The sequence below is a fragment of the Rattus norvegicus genome, chromosome 10, assembly GCF_021556685.1.
Source record: "Rattus norvegicus strain SHRSP/BbbUtx chromosome 10, alternate assembly SHRSP_T2T, whole genome shotgun sequence".
Classification (NCBI taxonomy): Eukaryota; Metazoa; Chordata; class Mammalia; order Rodentia; family Muridae; genus Rattus; species Rattus norvegicus.
Genome location: NC_141543.1, coordinates 23098701 through 23120450, shown reverse-complemented (window position 1 = coordinate 23120450; position 21750 = coordinate 23098701). Strand labels below are relative to the sequence as shown.

Below are 21750 nucleotides of genomic sequence, written 5' to 3'. Positions count from 1 at the left end.
GCACCTGCACTCATGTGCACATATATATGTGCACATACACATAACACACACACATACATACATACATACATGCACACAATTTAAAAGATAATAAAATACAAAGACTGGAGAGACTTTTCTGTGATGAAGAGCATTTGTTGCTCTTGCAGAAGCCCTGGGTTCAGTTCCCAGCCCCCCTTGGTGCTCCACAGTCTCTCATAAGCCCAGTTCCGGGGGGATCCAACAGGCACACAGGTGATGCACATTCGTGCAGGCAGGCAAAACACTCACACACATAAAAAGTAAATATGATTTTAAATGTTTTAACTAATAACAATCAACTTAAACACAGGCCGAGGGTGAGGTGGCTTATCCAGGGTCACAAACACAGTAGGGAAAAGCTAAGAGCTGAGTCCTGAATCCACTGTGTGGCACTTGTTCATTCATAGCTATTATATCTGAACAGTGTGTGCGAGAGTGTGTGAGTGTGTGTGTGTGCAAGTGTGTGTGTGCGTGTGTATGTGTGTGTGTTCGAGTGTGTGTGTATGTGAGTGTGAGTGTGTGTGTGTGTGTGTGTGACATCTAAAGCGTCTTTACTAACGGTTCTGAAATATACTAGTAACAGTAGCTACTGTGCCCAGCCTGCTGAGCTTCAGCCATTACGAGTCATTTTTCTTCACCAGGACAGTGGTGGCGCACACCTTTGATCTCAGGAGGCAGAGGCAGGCAGATCTCTGTGCCTTTGAACCCAGGGTGCAGGCCTGGTCTACAGAGCAAGTTCCAGGACACTCGGGGCTACACTGAGAAACCCTATCTCAAAAAAACAAACAAACAAACAAAAAAACAAACAAAAAACAAGAAACAAAACAACTTCAGCAAAAACAAAAAACAAAGAAGCCATTCCTTCTACTCAACTGCTTCTTATCCAGTTAACAGCCCTCTCTCCAGCACAACCTATTCTGTCCCCAGGAACAGGAGAGGGCAAAGGAACACAGGGAGCCCTGTGCACAGTGAGCACGTCCTGTGAAGGGGAGAGCACTGACTGAGGTGAGGAGGGTAAGCAGGGTCAGCTGCTCTGAGTGAGTTACAACAGTGCATGGGGGTAGCTAGTTGCCAGAGAATCCAAGGCTGTGGCATAACAGGGGCACCCCCTGCAAGGATCCTTGTGCAAAGCACTGCCTTCCTTCAGCACTTTTTAGGGGCCAGACACCTCCTCTGTCAGGCCTGGCAGAGTTAACCCTCTAGTTACCAGTCCGATCGAGGCTCAAGGCCCCAGCTCTTCCCCTCCCCTTAATTCTGACTCTGATAAGAACCATGCTGGTTTACACAAAAGAATCAGTAAGCTATGGAGGAAGGAAGAAAAAAAAAAAAAAAAAAAAAAAACAACAACAACAACAACCCTGCGACTTGGGAAAGCAGAAGCGAAAAGGGAAGGGACACGAGTGGGAGGTGCCTGAGGAGGGAGGGCAGGAGGCCCCTTGGGGTGTATCTCCCCATGACAGGTCCTGCCTCCCAGCCACCCCACCCACCCACTAGGGCCCAGGAGGGTGACAAGAACCTTCTTCATCTTCTGCCCTCTGGAGGCCCCCAGCCACTTCCTCTGCAGCCCTGCCCATTACCACTTCCTCTGCAGGGGAGGCCACCATCAACATCCACTTGAAGAAGGCTCAGAAAGAAGGTCATGTTTCTAGACACAGAACCCACAAGGCCCACGAGCCAATAGCACAGGAGAGCAACCTCCTCTGCCTAACATGACCTGTGGCTTTCCTTCTGTTACCTGCAGGGAAAAAGGTGCCGAGCCCTGGCCAGAAAGACCTGGATTAAGTCTCAGTCCTGCCAAGGAAAGACTCTGTGACTCTAAAAAAGTCCCTGGCCATCTCTGGGCCTCTGCCCTACCAGGTATAGAGTGAGGGGATCGACTATCCCCTGCCTCTCTGGAGGATAAGAGAAGAAGAAAAAAATGGCGGACACTAACTAATAGTGAATCCTCCAGAGGAGACCTGCAAGGCTTGAAACGTGAAAAATGGTCAAGAACTATTCAATGAGCTAACACTTGAGCTCTCGGTGTCCCGGATGCTAGTGACTGATCACAGGCTGTCACATCCTTCAAGGACCCTGTCTAGTTACATCATTCCTGCAGCCTTTGCAGTGAATGAAAAACAGGCAGAGGCAGTCCACTTTCTCTGCCTCATGCAACCCAGGACCAGCAGAGTCAGGTACTCTCCATCCAGCCTCAATCCCTGGCAAAAGTCCCATTCCCACCCCAGACCCCCTCTCACTCTCCCTCAGCCCACATCTCCTTTGTAAACTGGTGGCCCCTGCACTAGGCATTTGCCAGTTCCAGACTCTGACCTAGGCCCCAACCACACCTCATTCCTCTACCCCAGCAGGCTGCTCCAGTCTCCATCCACTGGCCAGTCTGACTCAGCCTTCATTCTTCATAAGCTCCCACAGTTGGAGCATAGGAGAGCTGGCTGTGTCCTCAGATAAGTCACTGCCCCTTTCTGGTCATGACCTTGTCCCTTTTCTCTCATCACAGAGGGGACCTTTCTGACAAATCCTTCTGATTTGGAGGCCGATGACAGAAAGGACATTATCTGAGGCCAAAACTGACACATTTAACTCCCTAGTTTGTCACTCAGGGCCCTATTGACCGAGTTCCCACTATGATCTGAATGTCTACGTCCCCCTCAGAAATCCATATATGGAAATCCTGACTCTAAGATAACAGAATTAAAAGTCTGGGCCTTTGACCCGGTTGCTAGATTAAAGGGCAGGCCTTTGTAAATAGGGTCAGAGACTTGATAGGAGAAGTAGACTTGAGGGCACTGGCTCGCCCCTCCACCACATGAGCGCACCGTGAGGAGGTTTGCCAAACACCAAATCTTTAAGAGCCTTTATTTATCCTGGCCTTCCCAGCCTCCAGCACTGTGATCACAACTGTACACATTTTATAGAGCTACAGTATACAGCCATGCAGACCAAAGGACTATCGGACGTAGCCTTGCCGTGACAGCACTCCGGAATACCTACTTCAAATGCTCAAACCCACTGGCCACTGGGAAGACAGGAGGGACGCAGTGGGCCAGAGGCGCAGGGCTGAGCACCAGAAATCATGTGGGTCTGTACAGACCCAAGTTTGCCTCATGTAGGGACTTCAGAAGAAAACCAAACATCTCTCTGCTGATGTTTGTCAGACGCTAAAATGACCATTGTACTACCCAGTCACTGTTTCAAATACTCCTGTGTGGCTCCTGTGGTCTGTGGGTCATTCTGGGGACAGCAGCCAGGCTCCCCTGCTCCTACAGATGCGGCCCAGCAGGAACACTAAAAGCTATCAGTCAATGAGGACGCTTCCAGAGGAGACCCGCCACTGGTCTTCTATGAGCAATTTCCTGGTTTCAAATGCAGAGGTCAAGTAGCATCAGATTTAGCCCAGGGAAGGTCACACAAACCCAACCTCAGGTCACCAAGCTCAAAAGCCAGCTGTGGCCAAACCTGGTTCTACATGCCTACCCACTCATCAGACCAGACTCATTCTCTGCCTTCTCATTACCATCTGGCTGCCCAGCCCACAGTCAGCTTCCCACTCTACGGCTCTGTGGTCCCCTGTTCAAGCTCTCCTGACAGGCAGCCCCCAGTTGTCGGCGACTGTTGAAGACTGCTATCCTCCACGAAGCTGCTCAAATGCCCCCTACCCACCATGCCCACACTGCCCTGTGGTGCAGGCTAACTCTCAGGACAGCTCTGAGGAGGGCTATCTTCTCAGTTCCACTCACACATGAGAAAACTGAAGCTCAGAGGCAAACCACTCACTCACCTCCCCCATCACACCGTCGTGAAGTGGGGCAGCCAAGGTTTGAACTCTCACCTCTGTGACACCAAGGTTTCTCATGTAATACATGGAGGAGGCAGATGCAGCTAGCCCTCCCAAATCTGTGGCTTCCACATCCAACCCCGGCTGAGAAACATTTTTTTTTTAATCTGCATTTGTGCTGAACAGCGAGATGAACTATATTACAGATATGCTCATCTATTTAACTGGAGGACTCTGCCTCCCCCTCATGCCCCAGAGCATATGACAATGTTCAGGACAGTCTTGGCAGCCACAGCTTTGGTGGTGCTGGTGGTGGTGGTGGTGGTGGTGGTGGGAGTTCTGACATCTGGAGGAGACTGGACACAAACCGGTATGTTGAGAACATCTACAAGGCATAAGGCAGGCCCACAACTGTAAATTGAAATTCCAGGAGAGGGGATGGGGGGAGCGGGAGGGAGGGGCAGGCTGTGTCTGTGTTAACAATTCTGCAAGGCCAAAGGGCTAAACTCAAAGATTAGGGAGAATTAAAATGTTGCAGACAAAAGACAAATTATCTTGGGCCATTTTCAGTCCCTTTGAGAACTCTCCACAGTTCATCCCTGTGTCTAACCTAAACATCCCTGCAACTACTGGGACTTTAAAATGTATTTTCAGCTGACTGCCAGATTGCACCAACCCCAAAGCCAGACAAGTCTCAGAAAGCATCTGAAGACTACAGCAGAGTTTCCCCACGTGGTTGTGACCCACCTACCCATGCCCCCACCAATACATTCATTATAACTCATTTTGCTCTGTGACTAATAAAAATCTCATGTGACCGCTTCCATGGGTGAGCACGGAAAAACCTGGGTCTGTGTCCTGGGCACCAGCGTTCACATTTGGTCCCAGGGTTGCTTGTTCCCTCTGAGGCGGGAACATGACACCCATGTCAATCAACGGTGTCCAGGCTGGACGCCCAGGTGCCACAGTTGAGCTGCAAGTCTTTCCGCCTTGTCCCAGATAAGTGACAGTGGCAAGCCAAGACCTTCTCAGAAGCACCACCCAGAGTGTCAACAATCATAAATAGTCCTGGCTCTGCCAGGGAAGGGACCAGGGGTAAAGCCACTCACTCTTCTCTGTGGACGCTTCTCCTGCACTGTGGACACCTCCTCAGAGACATTGCCTCAGCTAAGAGGAAGCCACTGGCTTAAGAAACAAATGGGGTCACAGTGGAACACAGATCCTACTGTCCTCCATAGCAGCTGCCCTAGGGTACCCCGCAGAGGATGGCCCTGGGCTTTTCTTCCCCATCTAGGTGACCTCAAGAGATGGGGTGAGCATTAGCCCTCCTCCATCTAGCCACACCCATTCCTACCCACGCCTACTTTGAGATTGCTGGAAAGTGTCCAGTGTGTCAGGAGCTGACCAAAGCCAGCTGCAATGCCGGCGAGTGAGCAGAAGCAGACCCTTGCCAGGTGCCCTCGAGGGACATCGGGAGCCTTTCTGATGAGTGAGGAACTGCTCACAATGGCTTGGACTTGAGTTTAAAAATACTAGGCTGAGAGGAAACAAGGTTACTGCCTAGGGGCAGATCCCTTTCCGGAGTAGGAATAGAAGGGACCAGTAGGGGAGGAGAAAGAGGAGGAAGAAGAGGAGGAGGGATACAGGAGGCCTCGGGTAGCCCCAGGGGAGCCAGGCGGAAACCCTGGCTTCCCAACACTGGGGGTGGGCGGGGCTGGCCTGGAGGGATGGAGGCTTCCAGCACCGTGAGCCTGGCCTCCAAAGCCACCAGACCCGAGGGCACCTGATATCTAGACACAGCTGTCAAAGTCCCCTCACTCTCTGGGGACCCACAAGGACTCTGGTTGGCTGCTGCCAAGAGAGAGCAGCAAAAGGCCGTCCATAAATGTATCTCACTGTATTTTCAAAATCACCCTCTAGTGAACTCTGCCGCTGTGCTAACTTTGAAAGTGCTGTTTGGTTGCCAGGGAGCTGAAGTCACCTTGATGTCGTCGTGTAAGGCAGAAAAATGGTGGATGACTGGTCAGAGCAAATCTAAGGAGTTGCAAAGACACAAACACATGGAGGCACACACAGTGGGCCACCCTCCCTGCACCATTCTCTACCTATAACCTTCCTTCAAGATGTGTCTTACATTACAGGATACGGAAAGCGACAACTATACTTCCTGACAGGACAAGAATCGATCAATTCTATTTAATTAATTGATTAATTAATTAATATTAATTTTATTTACTTGGTTAGTTCGTTTGGCTTTTTTCAAGACAGGGTTTTTCTGTGTAGTCCTGGCTGTCGTGAAACCCACCAGGCTGACCTCAGAAATCCACCTGCCTGAGTGCTCCTGCCCTGCCTCCCCGCCAGTGCTGAGATGAAAGGGGTGAAACTATTGATCAATCTTCATTTGTTAGTAGTTTAAAAAATAAAATGAAAAAGAGCCGGGGTTAGCTTAGTGGTAGAGCGCTTGCCTAGCAAGCGCAAGGCCCTGGCAAGGCCCTGGGTTCCGTCCCCAGCTCCGGGGGGGAAAAAAAAAAAAAGAAAGAAAAGAAAAAGAGCCAGCAAGGCCCAGTGGCCCGTGGCTGCTCAAGCAGCCACATAGGGGACTAAGGAAGACTGCCTAAGGCCAGATGCTTGAGGTCAGCCTAAGGAACGCAGAAAGACCCTCTTTCAAAAGAACCAAGAACAGACACAAAAACCCAGGCTGGAGAAAGACCTGTGGTAGGATGTTTGCCTAGTCTACAAAAGGACTCTGATTTAGGCTGAGGAGTATAAACATAGTAACCTATCAACTTAAGGAGACTTTTTCTTTTTAGTCCTTTCACCTCCCCCACCACCATGTTGCTTTTACAAATTGACCTTTTAAAAAAGTTTACAGAGCCTAAGCAAGCTCCAGAGGGCAAAGACATCACCTCCCACCAGCCTGGTCTGTTTCATTTTATCCTCTGTGGCCCCTCAAGCACTGGAACGGGTGACTGGCCGGCACCTCTGCACTAGGCTGTGCTAGGGACAGTGCTTTCCACTGTAGAGACCAAACACTTCCTCTCCCCCCTGCCCCACCTCAGAGAAGACGATTGCTCATGACAAGACCTCTGAAAACATGTCACCCATGAGCCTCATTTTGAATTCGAGCAATGAACCAGAAATAATTTTCTTTCAGAACCAATTTTCCATCACACAACAATGGGGTGGGTGATCTCTCCAGGCTGAGGCTGACAGACAAAGAAGGACTTGTCAGAAAGCAGAGGGGAGAGGGGGGACCAGGGGTGGTGAATCCAGGGTGCACACCTCTAATCCCAGCACTCAGGAGGCAGAGGCAGGTGAATATCTGAGTTCGAGGCCAGCCTCCTCTACAGAGTTCCAGGACAGCCAGGACCACACAGAGAATCCAGGTCTATGAACCAGAAGGCAGATAGAGGTCATGGCCTTTGATTTGAGAGGTCTTAGTTTTAGCCTACTGAAGTCCTCCAGGAGGGGCTGAGGACTGCAGGAATGAACTTCGGCTAAAACAGCATGACACATGCTGAGGTCAAGGTGATAACACAGACTTATGTCATTCAGTAGTGGGGGACATCTGACAAACGCATCAGGTGATTCTGTCGTCACAGGAGGTACAGCGTGTACTGACACAATCCTAGATGACCAGGGCTCCACAGTGTGTTTAGGCAGAGATCACATACGCGTGGTATTAAGCTATTGCTACTACCAGAGCCATGTGAACAAAGCAGCACAAAATTCGGGGCTGGGAAGACGACTCCATTGATACGATAAGAGCTTGCCTCACAAGCTGAGTTCAGATCCCAATACCAGGCGTGTCAATGCAAAACCTGTAATCCCAAAGCCATGGAGGCAGAGGCAGGAAGAAGGTCCCAGGGGCTCTCTGACCAGGTAGTCTGGTTCAATCTGTGAGCTCCAGACTCAGGCCCTGTCTCAGAAAAATACTGGGGGGAGTGATTCAGGAAGAATTCCAATGTCAGCCTCGACCCTGTGCACACGTGCACACATGTGCATGGGTACCTGCTCACTTATGGTACACGAATACCAAACAGAACCAAACCAAACAAAAACTTGCCAGGTGGTGATGGCACATGCTTTTAATCCCAGCACTTGGGAGGGAAAGGCAGGCAGAGATCTCTGAGTTCAAGGCCAGCCTCCCCTACAGAGTGAGCTCCAGGATAGCCAAGACCACACAGAAAAATCCTGTCTCAAGAAAACAAAACAAACAAAACCCTTCATCACAAAATGAAAAGATACTTAACCAAGAGAGAGGGCAAACTGAAGACAGATTGAGCTCCTGTCAGCCTAACAGGACGCTCTGTGGGAAACTTCAAAACGTTCAAATGTGTTCTAGAATAACAAGAGGACGCATCTCCTAGTAGTCACACAACTGAAGACAGATTGAGCTCCTGTCAGCCTAACAGGACGCTCTGTGGGAAACTTCAAAACGTTCAAATGTGTTCTAGAATAACAAGAGGACGCATCTCCTAGTAGTCACACAACAGTGACAGTCACCTGTCATCCTCGTTGAGCATCCTGCGCCCCAAGCCACCCCACACGTCACATTTCTACACAGGTGATTCGAGCACCGAGGTGACAAACACCTGAGGAATGCGTTGCATGCAAGAGGGCACAGCACTGAGCAACAGAGGTGTCTCTGTCCCTTTATAGGGGGTCATCTTTGGGCAACCCATCACCGACCCTGACAAACTACCCAAGAATATCAGCTGTCACGTGACCCTCGGGGGTCTCCCTTTCCCTTGTCTTGCTTCAGAGCCATTTTCCAGCTTTCGGACACTCTTCAAAGGGCTCTGTATGCTTTGGGGAATGGGAACCAGCAAAATAGTGGGTTACTGGAGAGCTCCCTTCCTCGAAACTACCTGAGAACAGAGGAATTTTACCCAGCAAGCAGCAATGACTACGGAGATGCTTACCCTTTAGAAAGCAAAGTTCTACGTGCAAGTTTAAATAAAAATGAGCCGTAGAAAGCCAGAACAGGACACCTGGGGATGAACGGGCAAACTAGAGACAGATGAGGTCCTGCAGCCTAGCAGAATGCTTTACAGGAAACTTGCAAACAGTGGGAAAGGATCTGAAGTAACAATTGAGAGTTCACAAGAAGGTGATTCAAAGTCCCTAACAGAGAAAAAGGAACACGGAGAGCCAAGCGCTTGCACAGACAAACAGCTGAACATTAGAGACAGTGAGTCAGGCCAGAGGCCCTCACAGTGGTCAGGACACTTTTGCAGGAGCAGGCAGCATCAGAGAGAGCTGAGAGACTGTGGACCATTTCCAGACATCACTAGGAGAATGCAGCAGAGGAGCAAGGCCTGGAGGACAGATGAGAGGGGAGACTGGCTCCTGCCCTCAAATATGGGCAAACCCCTTAGCCAAAGTGTTCCATTCAGTTGGAATGCAGGTGACCTCTGCTTGACTCTCCCAATGGAGAACTTTGCCCTAGCAGGGGTTCCTCAGACCTCCCACAGGAAGTGCAACTGAGAGAGGAGGTCTCCAAGGGTCTGACTGCCCTCAAACTGCCACTGCTCCAAGCCCTGGAGCACTGCAATCTGAGTGCTGAGTAGGGCCTGAGTCTTAGCTTCTGGTTTTTGGTTGTTTTTTTTTTTTTTTTTTTGTTGTTGTTGTTGCTGTTGTTTGTTTTGTTTTTGTTATCCAGAGACAGGGTTTCCCCGTGTAGCCCCTGGTTGTCCTGGAACTCACTCTGTAGACCAGGCTAGCCTCAGACTCAGACCTGCCTGCCTCTGCTGGGATTGAAGGTGTACACCACCATGCCCAGCTGAGACTCAGTTTCTAACAAGCTTCCCAAAGATGCTATCACCTCTCTCCTAGGATGCGTACTTCTGGGACAAGAAGCAGACCAACTCTAGCATACCGACTTCAAGTCAGAGAGAGCAAGCCCCAACTTGAGGAGCTGGAAAAGCCCTTTCTGGGGTCCAACATCCTGAAAGGGTCAGTGAGGCCTCCAACTACAGAAGCCCCAAGGACAGTGACATATGGTTTAGGAGGGCAGTTAAGGCAGCTGAACTATGGGAGTCTCCCAAATGGATTAGGGAATGCCAGGCTGTAGTAGCCAAGCCTACAGTCCAAGCTGCTCCAGAGATTGAGGCAAGCAGATCTTGAGTTGGGAGACCAGCCTGAGCAGCAAGACTCCATGAGGGAGGGGTTTTGGGGGCTGGGGGGTTGGGAGGAGGAAAGACTTTTTCCTGGAAAGGGAGGAAATGAGAAAGGGTGGAGTCAAGATGAGTTAGGTACTTTGAACAACAACCCAGGCACTCAGAATTGGCTCAGAGGACCAAACCCCAGGAGCTGTCCGCGTGCACACGTGTCTATAAGGAATCATCTCTCTGCCCCACCCACTCATCCTCAGCCGGTCTTCCTCCAGGGAAGAGGTAACTGCAGACAGGGAGCCTCTGGTGACTCAGGCGTCCAGAAGCCAAATCTGTGCCCTGCAGCTGCAGTCACAGGACCCTGTCCTCGCTTTCCGTTGAGCCCTCTAATACCAAGCCTGCCTTCCCTCACTCCAGGGCCCCTCTGCCCTCCCGTAGTGAGTACCGGTCGGTCGTGGGCTCATCTTCAAGAGTGTCCTCAACTCCCAACCCTCTCAGACACAGCCCAGAGTCTGAACATTCCCACAACGTCGGTGTAGCCCTTCTTAGATGTGTCCCTATCACCGTGTTCCGGGAGATGCCTGGGGTAGCCCCCCTGGGATGCTTCAGTCCTACAAATGTCCCTTTGTGTCCTGTGCGGGGCACACAGGAAGTGCTCAGAAGCAGCTGCGCGAGGGTCAGAGGCTCGCAGGACCTGGCAGGTTCAGCAATTGGGACCCTCACCTTGTAGACTTTGCCGAAGGCGCCGTCTCCCAGCTCGCCCAGGATCTCCCATACGTCGTTGGGGTCCAGGTCCCTGCGGACATGCTCGTATTCACGGGACTTTCTCTTCTCGAAGGTGGATAACCGCAAGATGCGGCGAAAATTGGCGAAAGCCATGGTGGATCAGGAGCGCGACGACAGGACGCGCGGCTTCGGAGAGCCGCCCTCCCCGCAGCGCAGCACCGGCCGAGTGCGCCCGTGGCGGCAGGGAGCTGCCGGAACCGCGGCCCGCCCGCCCCGCCCCGCCCCCTCCTGGACCCGCCCGCAGGACGCCGGCACCCGCGAGCGCGCCTGTCCCCGCCGGCTCCACCTGCTCCGCGGCGCCCCGAGACCCCTCAATTGGCTGCGGGAGCTCGCGGCTCCGCCTGCGCCGCGGGGCACTCTGGAGACTGTAGTCCGCTCAGTGGCCGGCCCCTGGGCCCGTTGCGCGTCCCGGAACCCCAAACTCCCGGGGTTCAGCTGGTGTCTCGCAACGGCCGTCGGTGTAGAGCTGCTGCAGCCGCGCACAGAATGCGCCCTCGGCGGCCTGGCTCGCCGGCTTCCCGCGAGGGACGCCCGCGCCCCTCTCCCCGGGGTTCACCCGGGTCTTCCGTGCTCTTTGCCCCAAAGTTCACTCAGTCCCAGATGGCCTTCGCCACACTTCCTACGCGGGTCTCGTGATGTCTCTGAGCAGTGCAGAAAGCAGAGCCCCGCGGCTACGCGCCCCCGAATCCGGGCGTTCCCCGCCCCCGCCAGCCACGAACAGCCAGAACTCTGGACAAGAAACAAGAGTCCCTTTAGGACCTATTAGGCTTCATGGTAGGTTAGCAAATATATTCCTTATTAAGTAAAACTTTCAAATTATTTTGCGAATTAAAAAGAAAAAAAACCCGGTGTCATTTCGGAGACGTCCTCCTCTATCGAGGCGGACAGACCCTCATCCCTCTACCTTAGCTGCGGGCGTCCTGCAGATTGCACAGCGTCTTTCCCTGGTATCAAAACGTGGGTTCTAGTGACTGTGCTAGGGGTTGGGCAGCTACTGAGTCTTTGATGGTGACCCTCACCTCCTGAACAAAAGCGTCTCACAGTTAGCTCGAAAAAGCGTTTAAGTTGTTGCTCTCCTTCGAAAATATCCCTTGAGCCGCGCGCTAGCGCCAAGGGCTGTTTCTCACTTGGAAAGCCGGATGGAGAGTGAATGCGGTGCGCGGAGAGGGGGTGTGTGTGCAAAGGGCGCCCCAATAAAGGTTGCTCCAGTTCCAATTGTTTCCACCACTGAATAAGTGCGGGGAATTTTTATAATTAAAAGAAGGAAGTGTCATGCAACACTTTTCTCGTTGAGTCTGCCTGCGGACCAGCCAAAGTGTACATCTGCCACTTTGTCGAGTGGGACCTACTGAAGTCTGCCGCTCTACCGGGTGGACAGAGGGTCAGAATGAGCTAACCAGTCCCGGGAGCTCCAGAAGAAAACAAAGTAAGGATAAAAATGGAAAGGTCCGTTAAAAGATGTCATGTTACGTGAAAGAAGCCAGACGCAAAGACCGCACGAGGTATGACTGCATTTTTATGACCGGTCCAGAAAAGGCAACGCTGTGGAGAAGCCGGTTAAGGGTTGGCTTCTGCTCCCAGACACAGGGACTTACTGGAAACTCAAAGGGGTGATGAAAATGTCGGGTGGTGGCGGCGGAGGAGAACTACAGGGACAGTTCTGTAACTCCGGAAACTTGCCCCAAATCACGAGTTACTTTTGTTTTGTAAGGTGTTTGGGGCGGCGGGGGCCGGGGGGAGGGGGAGGGGGGGGCGGGGGCGGGGGCGGAGATGTAACTTATGTAGCAAAACCACACTGGAGAGTAAAAAAGAGGCTCAACAGAACCTAAGCTGCTTTGAAACATGTTAAATCAGGGTTTTATTCCTCCACTGTCTCTGGTACAGGGCTTCACACCGATCTAGTGAATGAAGGGCTGTGCCCTTCCCCCACACTACTTTCTGAAACAACTTAAAATAGAAATTAGTAAGTTCGATTAATAGTGCTTTTGCTGTGCTTATCTCAATAAATGAGTCTGAGTTCGCACAGTTTTATTATAGCCTTTCAGTTCCTTTGAGTCCTCTGCCATTTTTGTTTTGTTGAATTTGGCGCACATGGGAGGGTTGGGGGTGTTTCATTTGAAAGGGGGTTGCTCAATGTAGCCCTGGCTGCCCTGTTACTTGAGGCTGGCCTCACAGAACTCCTCCTGCCTCTGCCTCCCGAATGCTGGGAATTAAAGGTCAAATTGGGGCCCTACAGCATCTTACCGTTCTGTTCTTTCCTTGTCCATTAAAAAAAATTGGATTTCCTGTCTTTGTGAGTCTAGGAATTTTATTGTTTGTGTGTGCATTTGTGTGTGTGTGTGTGTGTGTGTGTGTGTGCGCGCGCACGCGTGCGCGCATTCATGTGGGTGTGCTTTCCAGTGCATGCGTTCACATGTGGAGGTCAGAGGGCCACTTGCAGGAATTGGTTCTCTCTCCCACCCTGTGGGTCCTGAGGATTAACTCAGGCCCCCCTGGCTCTCCTGAGCCATCTCACTTTGTAAACATATTATCTTGTTGTGTTTAGATATTGAAAATGGTTTCTGCCAACCTTTCATCTGTCTCTTAACTTCCCCATGGTGTCTTCTGCTGAACAAGTAAGTATGTGTAATATTGATATGATCTGGGCTGCTTTTATGTTCGTATGAGTATGGTATTTCCCTGCTACTGACAGCTGAACCCAGGTTCTTTTTTTTTTTTTTTTTTGGTTCTTTTTTTCCGGAGCTGAGGACCGAACCCAGGGCCTTGTGCTTCCTAGGCAAGCGCTCTACCACTGAGCTAAATCCCCAACCCCTGAACCCAGGTTCTTGTACATAGGAAACATGCTCTGTGAAGGAACTCCAGCCCCTTGGAGAGCCAAAATTTTTAACTTAAAAAAAAAAAATTCAATTTAGCTGAATGGTGGTGGTGCTCACCTTTAGTCCCAGCAGGTGTATCTCCAAGTTCGAGGCCAGCCTGGTCTACAAGTTAGTTCTAGGCCAGCTAGAGCTACACAGAGAACCGGTGACTCATTAAAAAGAGAAATCAATGGGGTTGGGGATTTAGCTCAGTGGTAGAGCGCTTGCCTAGCAAGCGCAAGGCCCTGGGTTCGGTCCCCAGCTCCGAAAAAAAGAAAAAAGAAAAAAAAAAAAAAGAGAGAGAGAAATCAACTTAAGGTGCTGGAGTGATGTCTCCTCAATGGCTGCTCTTCCAGAGGAAGATTCAATTCCCAGCACCCGGGTGGCTGTGCACGGTCATCTGTCACACCAGTTTCATGTGACCTGACACCCTCTTCTGACCTTCCCAGGCACTGCGTGGGGGCAGTGCACAGACATACATGGAGGCAAAACATCAGTAACATTTAAAGGAAAAAAAAATCTGTTTAGGGCAGGCACAGTGATGCACATCTTTAATCCCCGCATTTAAGAGTCAGAGGCAAAAGGCTCTCTCTTGAGTTCAAAGCCAGCCTGGACTGTATATCAACTTCTAGACCAGCCGGAGTTACATAGTGAAACCCTATCTCAGAAGAACAAGAATCAAGTTCTTTAAGGTTTCATTTATACCAACAGGAATGCTCTCCCCCCTTCCCCCCCCCCGGAGCTGGGGACCGAACCCAGGGCCTTGCGCTTGCTAGGCAAGTGCTCTACCACTGAGCTAAATCCCCAACCCCAGGAGTGCTCTCCCTTAAGGTTCACTGCTAAAGGAGTTTTGCCAAGACTGGGCTGTCTCACAGTCAGAGTCGAGAAGTCTCCGTTGCCTCTTCAGGCAGTTCCCATCCCTGCTTCTTTCAAATTTATCTTTCCAGCGCTGGAGTTTAAAGCCAGACAGACCCTTGCTCGAGCGAGGCAAGCGCTCAGTCACAAACCACACAGTGGCTTGCGTTTAGCTTCTTTTAACTCAGCACAGTTCTGAGATCCATCATGTTGCATGTGCTCGTGGCTCACTCATATTCCACTGTATGGATATACCTCGGTCACTAATACAGTGTCAACCGTTGAGGGAGAGCCGGGGTTGGGTTCTATCCATCAGGTTATTATGAATAAAGCTGATGCAAGCACACATCAGAGTCTTTGCATGGAAATGATGGCATCTGACCTCAAAATATGTCATTTGTCCCTCCCTGTCCCTGAATGAAGGTGAGGGCCCAGAGATGCTGAGAATGGACCGAACTGACCCTTACAACCATGACGTAATCCTTTCTGACCTCCCACCACACTTTGCTACACATGACTTTCCATTCTTCACTGAGCCTAAACGTCACACAAATACACCTATTTCCTTGGGTCTGCATCCCCTTATGAACGCTCCCACCCACATACAACCTAAAAGGAAATCGTAACGGTGCTCACCTGTAATCCCAGCGTCCAGACAGCAAAACCTGAACCACACAGTAAGCTGTAGGCAGCCTGAGACAAAACAAGACCCCGTCTCAAGAACCAACAAATAAAATTCCGTAAACCAATAACAAACGAAAAACATGTGGAAATATTGCCACATCAAGCAATTCTCTGTAGATACTGCTGGGGTTATCCTACAAGTCAGCTCAATTCTAACACTGGGAGTTAGCATAGACCCCAAGGTGAAGGGATCCATCTGACAAGACTACACACCAGTCATAAATCCAGGGTGTTGTCTGGGATTTTAACCAATCCATGATAACATCCGAGGGTCCCATGATTTATAAAGTTAGAACTGTGCATGCACACGTCTATGTGTCCATTGTAAATACATATACATCTATCCAAATATGTATGCATACAGACAGATAACCGTATATGAATAGAGTGTTGTGGGCTGGAGAAGGCTCAAGGCCATAGTGCACATACCTGTGTATACACCTTCACACCATCACCAAGAAAGTTTTTTTTTTTTTTTTTTTGTTCTTTTTTTCGGAGCTGGGGACCGAACCCAGGGCCTTGCGCTTCCTAGGCAAGCGCTCTACCACTGAGCTAAATCCCCAACCCCACCAAGAAAGTTTTAAAACACAAACTCTAAGAAAAAGAAACGTACAAGTTTGAAACATGAAATGGCTTATGAGGGGGCTGGAGAGATGGCTCGGTGGTTAAGAGCACTGACTGCTCTTCCCAGAGGTCCTGACTTCAAATCCCAGCAACCACATGGTGGCTCACAACCATCTGTAATGGGATCCAGTGCCCTCTTCTGGTGTGTCTGAAGACAGCTACAGTGTACTCATATAAATAATAAATAAATAAATCTTTTTTAAAAAGTAAAAATTCCTTCTTGAGCCAAGCCAAGTCCCAGCACCTGGGAGGCAGAGGCAGGCAGATCTCTGTGAGTTCAAGGCCAGCCTGGTCTACAGAGTGAGTTACCGGGGGGCCAAGATATTGATATTGAACAATCTCTCTCCATATACATATGTAGTCCTATATAGACTGATATATATATATGTATATGTATATATAATGTGTGTATGTATAATTTAAACATATATACAAACATGCATTTTTTCTCTTTGACTTTTTATTAGTATACTTGTTTGAGGATCTTTCCACGCACATGAGTCTCCATTTTTCTTCCTACTGGGCACACCATCTATCATGGCTCCCTGAGCCACTGTGGTACTTGGCTCAGGTGGCCCTTCCTGTCTGGACAGCCTGCGATTTGAATGGCTGTTTTAGGGTCAAAGAAAAAGGCCACAAGAAGTCAGGAAAGACCCACGGCGAAACTGGAGAGCCGTGACAAGGTCATTTCATTCCCTCTTATTGTCCCCTCCAGTTCTGCCAGGTCATCTTGGGGACCCTGTCCAACATTCTAGTTCTGAGACGGAATTCTCCATTCCGTGTCAGGTTGCCAGAGCCTCTGGCCGAAAGCTGCAGCCATGAAACTGACTCAGGGGTCTTTTCTGTGGTACCTTTACATGGACAAAATCTACTGTTTGCTGTCGTTGAGAAACGTGAAGGCTTTGATGGAGTACTTTCACCTTCTCGACGTGCACCACAGGAACACCTTGAATGGTCAGCCCCCCAGCCCCGCCCCCACCCGCCCCGCCCCCACCCCCAGCCCCACCCCCACCCGCCCCACACAGAACCCAGAGCAGTCTCCTTAACATTGACTTCACCTTGTGGAGGAAGCCGGGAGAGAAACTGCTGAAGGAGACAGATGACAGTTCAGTGCAAAGAATGGGACCGCAGGCTGTGGGGTCAGGCTGGGCTCTACCCACAGTTTCTTGGTGATTCAATGATCATGTCATCTCCAGACCCAATTTCTTATCCTGCCCTCTGGTGTCTTTCCCACCCGACATTCCCTCCTTCCCACATTCATGTCATTTGTTTGTTTGGTTTTGAGACTCACTGATTTTTTTTTTTTTTCTTTTCTTTTTTTTGGAGCTGGGGACCGAACACAGGGCCTTGCGCTTGCTAGGCAAGCGCTCTACCACTGAGCTAAATCCCCAACCCGAGACTCACTGATTTTTAACCAGATTCTTCTTTGCTATTGGAGTTACCAAAAATATTGCCCCCTCAGCTCTGAGTCCATACACTAACAGAAGGCCAGGTTGAAACACCCTGGTCCTTTTTGAGCCTCGATTTAAATAAGGGTTTTTTGTTTGTTTGTTTGTTTGTTTGTTTGTTTTTGTTTGTTTGTTTGTTTGATCAATCCAACCATCACTGTCACCTCACAGAGGAAAATGTCACAGTGAAGAATGAGCAAGAGCACCTGTGAGATTGATTGATTGATTGATTGATTCTTTTTGAGACAGGCAGGTCTCACTATGTAGCCTGGCCTATTGGCCTAGCTTGGAACTCACAGAGATCCATCTGCCTCTGCCTCCTGAGAGTTAAGGTTAAAAGGTGTGCGTACCACACCCAAGCCCTCCCTCCGTAAAGGCTTTTGAAGCCATTCGATCAGTAACAGGGGAGCGGCTGAACCTCAGCAGTTGACAGGCTTAGCTTGGGCCCGGGCCCCAGCACTGGAAAGAATGGAAGAAACACTGAATGGAAGATACTTTTGCTCCACAGGTCGAGCCTGCTTTCCTCTGTGTGTACACTTGGCATGAGATGTGAGACCGCTCCTTCCCAGAGAAGACAACTTCAGGCACCAAGCTGTCCCTCAGAGAGCTGTCTCCTTAGGGCATTTGTGCAACAGAGTCTCATCTCCCTAGTAACCACATAATTCCCCAGTGACACAATATCCAGGAGGTCCACACCTGCTATCCGATTACCAAGGTTAGGGACAGTGACCTAAGAGAGGACACAGCTTTAACGCTTTGCTTCCTGGGAGAGCAGCTCCAGGCCTTGGGGTTTGGGGTGACCAGAGTCATCTTACTGCAAAGCAGTACTGGTTCCATGGCTACAAGGTCCCCCCAGGACACGTCTCCAGGAGCACCCTGCCACCCGTGTGTATACCGTGTGTTGCTTTGAGTGTTAACACCCAGTGGGCCACACAGGAGGAAAGGCCAAGTGGCCATCAGACCAAAGCTGACATTGTGACCACAGACTCACCGTGCTTCTGCCTGCCTTGAGCAAATGGCAGAGAGGACGTTCGTATTTTACATACTCAGCGGGGGGGGGGGCCCAGAGGTAGTTTTTGGTGTTGTTGTTGTTGTTTTCTTTAAAATATTTTCAAAGGTATTTTATGTGTCTGTTTGGCCGAATGTCTATCTGTATACCACTCTTGTGCCTGGGACCCATGGAGGCCACAAAAGGACAGAGTCTGACTCTATAAGCCAAGCTGGGCTTGTGCTAATGGCAATCCTTCTGCCTCAGCCTCTTGAGTGCTGAGATTTTTGTCAGGAGCTGTGGCACCCAAGTCTCCAGATAGCTTTAGTAATGAAGAGGTGAGAAGATGGGCGGGATGGCTGCACTTTTGAGGCCAACCAAGGCTTCACTTAGTGAGCTCCAGGCCAGCTGTCAATGAGACTCTGTATCAACAACGAAACAAAGCAAAACTACACAAAAGGATAGAGGAGAAACCACACGGAAAGTCACACTTGAAAATCCTGAAGCTGGGCAGTTCGGTCCCCAGCTCCGAAAAAAAAGAACCAAAAAAAAAAAAAGGCTGCTTCGGAGCTGGGGACCGAACCCAGGGCCTTGCGCTTCCTAGGCAAGCGCTCTACCACTGAGCTAAATCCCCAACCCCAGGGCTGCTTCATTTCAATAGTGCACAGTCCACCAAGATGACTCATGGATGAGCCCCAGTTCTGCCACTGAGACACACAGACCAATGGCAGCAGTCACATCCCACTAGAGCTGGGAGCAGCACAGACGCTGCCCATCTTACTTCCTGAAGTGGAGGCTGTAGTTTGACCCCTGAGTGGCTCGACAGGCTTACAACTGGGTGTGCTACATACAGCCTTTCTCATCAGGTTCTCAGGGCTTGCTGAGAGGTGGCAATGGAAAGTGCTTAGAGCACAGGAAGGCTCTCTCCCTCCATACCCAGAAGCCTTTGCTCTGAGTAAGCACAGAAACTCTAGGGACTCATAGGAGAGCATGTCCCACCTTTTCAGATTTTCCTATTTGGATTCAAAGAACCCTGGGAAAAGCTGAGGTAAACATTAGCATCCTTAAGCACTTATCTTGTGTCTGTGTCTGTATGTGCATGTGCATGATGGGTGTGGCACCTCTTTGCACTGGAAGGTCAGAGGACAACTTTCAGGAGTTTGTTCTCTCCCTTCCACTTTTATGTGGGTTCTGAGAATCAAGCTCTGGTCTCCAGGCTTGCATGACAAGTGTATTTCCTGGCAGAGCCATCTCTCTGGCTCATTTGTCGACATCTTTTTTTTTTTTTTCTTTTCTTTTTTTTTTCGGAGCTGGGGATCGAACCCAGGGCCTGCTCTACCACTGAGCTAAATCCCCAACCCCTTGTCGACATCTTTAGCAAAGGAAGAATGATGCCTTCTCTCCTCTTCCAAAGAGCACTCTGTCACTAATCAGCACCTTGCCTGTCATTGGTGACTGCAAAGTCACCATCTGTGCCTGGGGTCAGGAGCCAAGCACTGACCAGTCCTATGATATCTGGGCATGTAAGTCAACTGTCACCCAGCTTTCAGAACCTGGCACACTGCTTTCCCACAGCAAAGGCAACTAAAGGCTTGTGGAGTTATGGAAGGTTCTTCCTGTATATAGGGAGCTCCCGGCACACCTGCCATCTTATGTGGCTCCTGCTTTAAGTATTTTGGGACTGTTCTAAAACACTCCAACTCGTTCTCCTCTGCTCCAGATGTGTTGTTCTTTCATTTCCTCCGCCACGTGACTAACCTGAGAAGCTCACAGATCAAGATGATATTCGACCTCCTAGACTGGACGGCTGTAGGAGAGATCGGTTTTGACCAGTTCTACGTGCTGGTTTGCATACTGCTGGCACATCAGGCAAGTACCAGGGCTGGCCTGGGCAGGTGAGAAGGGGCTGGGCTTCCTGCTCCTCTGACAAAGCCAGACACTGAGGAGAAAGCACAGTGGGATGCCTTTTCACCACTACAGATGGGTGGAAGGAAAAAGAAATGACAAATTCAGTTTTAGTTCCTGACTAGTATCTGCCTGCACATTCCGGCACCTTACCCGCTTCTCGAAGCAGTGGCCACCATCTTCAGCCCTCCCATCCTGTATAAACTTGTAAGGAAAATGTTGTTCCTGCCCACCTTTCTTGGCCTGCTTGTCCTCCAACAGGCTTCAAAGCATTCCCAAATACCTCACTCACTCCTGCCCTGGTCCTTTGACTCAGAGACTTTTCTGCTGATGCTAAAAGGAAGAGGTGTGTTCTCCGTGTTTCACCTCACCAAGAGACACTACCTTGTGCTCCTTGAACACAGGGATCTTGCCCAAGTACCAAGGTCAAGGCTTTGAGAGATAGACGATGCAAGGTGGCAGCTTGGGTTGTTAATTAAGCACAAGTGATCACTTCCAAGTTTCTCTTGGCCCTTGGCCCTCTTCATACAGCCCTTTCCCCGTGTTTGGGAGTTTGCCCTTTGCTCGGAGCTCTCTAGGAAATGCCTTGTGACCATACACACCTTGATGTAACACCCTACAGGTAGCACCAATATTCTCACACATTTCTCTCAAAATAGAACCATCTGGAAGATCACTTTATGTACCGCCATTCCCGGCCTGTTTTCGATCTGCTTGATTTGGACGGGGAGTTGAATATAGGTGTGACCAATTTCCAAAACTACAGGTTTCTCTTCAATATTAAAAAGCAGGAACTCCGAGACCTTTTCCATGATTTTGACATCACAGGTGACCGAGTAAGTGGAGATTCAGGAATCGTGGGGCAGAGGGCCATGTCCTGCACCAGTGGTGGGGAAGATGTGGATCTGTCTGGCAACAGACTGGGACTGGGAAGGGACTCAGGGCCAACAGGCCCTGCCTGGCAGAGAAAGGCTTGACTAAATTTCCTATCATGTAGTGTGAACACACATTAGAGAGGTTTTGAGGAGGTACCCTAAAGGGGCCAGGCAAGTGCTTATAGATTTGAATAAACAGAAAGGAAGAAATTCTATGCTAGAACCAAGTGAGAAGAATTCTAAAAAGGCTCTGGGAGGATGGTCACTTCTGTCTTTGTAAAGGGAAGCAAATGGTGGCTGCTACGGAAACCTGACAAAGTGACCCTGCTCCCACGGCCTGACTGTTCCTGGACCCCTCTCAGCCCATAACTGCCCCAATTTCTATACCTCTAAGTCTGCAAGCATCTAGAGTGTCACACAATTACCACCTTACTAAACTTTGTAACATTTTCCTCCTCTACACAATAACAGCTACTTAATTACAAGGAATTTAAGCTGTACACAATCTTCTGCACGGACAAATCCATAGACAGAAAGAAAAGGAGGAAAGAAAGAGAGGAAGTGAGAGAGAAAGAAAAAGACAAAGGGAAAGATAAAGAGAAGTATCTTCATCTCAAGAAGTTGTATTCATCCGTGTTAAGCCACAGGAGTCTCCTGTGACACAGAAGTGAGCATGACTAATTAAAGTTAACATGGCCACAGTGAAGTAGAGCACTGAAGTGCATGTCTGTCTGTCTGTCTGTTTTATTTATTCGACTCAGGATCAGGCTGGCATCAGACTCACAGAGGTTCTCCTGAGAACCTAAGATTAAAGGTGT

At 49.9% G+C, this 21750-nt stretch overlaps 2 protein-coding genes across 8 annotated transcripts in view; one reads left to right on the top strand and one right to left on the bottom strand.

Moving 5' to 3' along the window:
* The window catches only part of Stk10 (serine/threonine kinase 10), a 97259-nt gene extending 86362 nt beyond the window's left edge, over window positions 1–10897 (bottom strand). For 2 of the 3 annotated variants that reach the window (XM_087571090.1, XM_087571091.1), the window contains exon 1: window positions 10636–10868. In XM_087571090.1, coding sequence (XP_087427216.1) covers window positions 10636–10791 — 156 coding nt within the window. In that variant the 5' untranslated portion in view covers window positions 10792–10868. 3 annotated transcript variants of the gene reach the window in all.
* Window positions 10898–11053: 156 nt separating this feature from the next.
* Window positions 11054–21638, top strand: Efcab9 (EF-hand calcium binding domain 9). 5 transcript variants are annotated; one of them, XM_087574444.1, is made up of 5 exons: window positions 11054–11472; window positions 13244–13313; window positions 19873–20021; window positions 20717–20893; window positions 21404–21638. In XM_087574444.1, the coding sequence occupies exons 3-5, from the start codon at window positions 19932–19934 to the stop codon at window positions 21590–21592; spliced, it is 456 nt and encodes a 151-aa protein (XP_087430570.1). In that variant the 5' UTR covers window positions 11054–11472; window positions 13244–13313; window positions 19873–19931; the 3' UTR covers window positions 21593–21638. The 5 variants fall into 5 exon arrangements, with proteins under 5 accessions (XP_087430570.1, XP_087430568.1, NP_001178020.1 ...); XM_087574442.1 differs by having other exon boundaries at window positions 11349–12200; NM_001191091.2 differs by lacking the exons at window positions 11054–11472; window positions 13244–13313 and adding an exon at window positions 16498–16670 and having other exon boundaries at window positions 21404–21592.
* The last annotated feature ends 112 nt before the right edge of the window (window positions 21639–21750 follow it).

Coding starts and splice junctions, on each gene's coding strand:
- Efcab9 (NM_001191091.2), top strand. CDS start 16,535: ATGAAACTGACTCAGGGGTCTTTTCTGTGGTACCTTTACATGGACAAA. Junction 20,022..20,716: donor GCATACTGCTGGCACATCAG/GCAAGTACCAGG, acceptor CTCTCAAAATAG/AACCATCTGGAAGATCACTT. Junction 20,894..21,403: donor TTGACATCACAGGTGACCGA/GTAAGTGGAGAT, acceptor ACACAATAACAG/CTACTTAATTACAAGGAATT.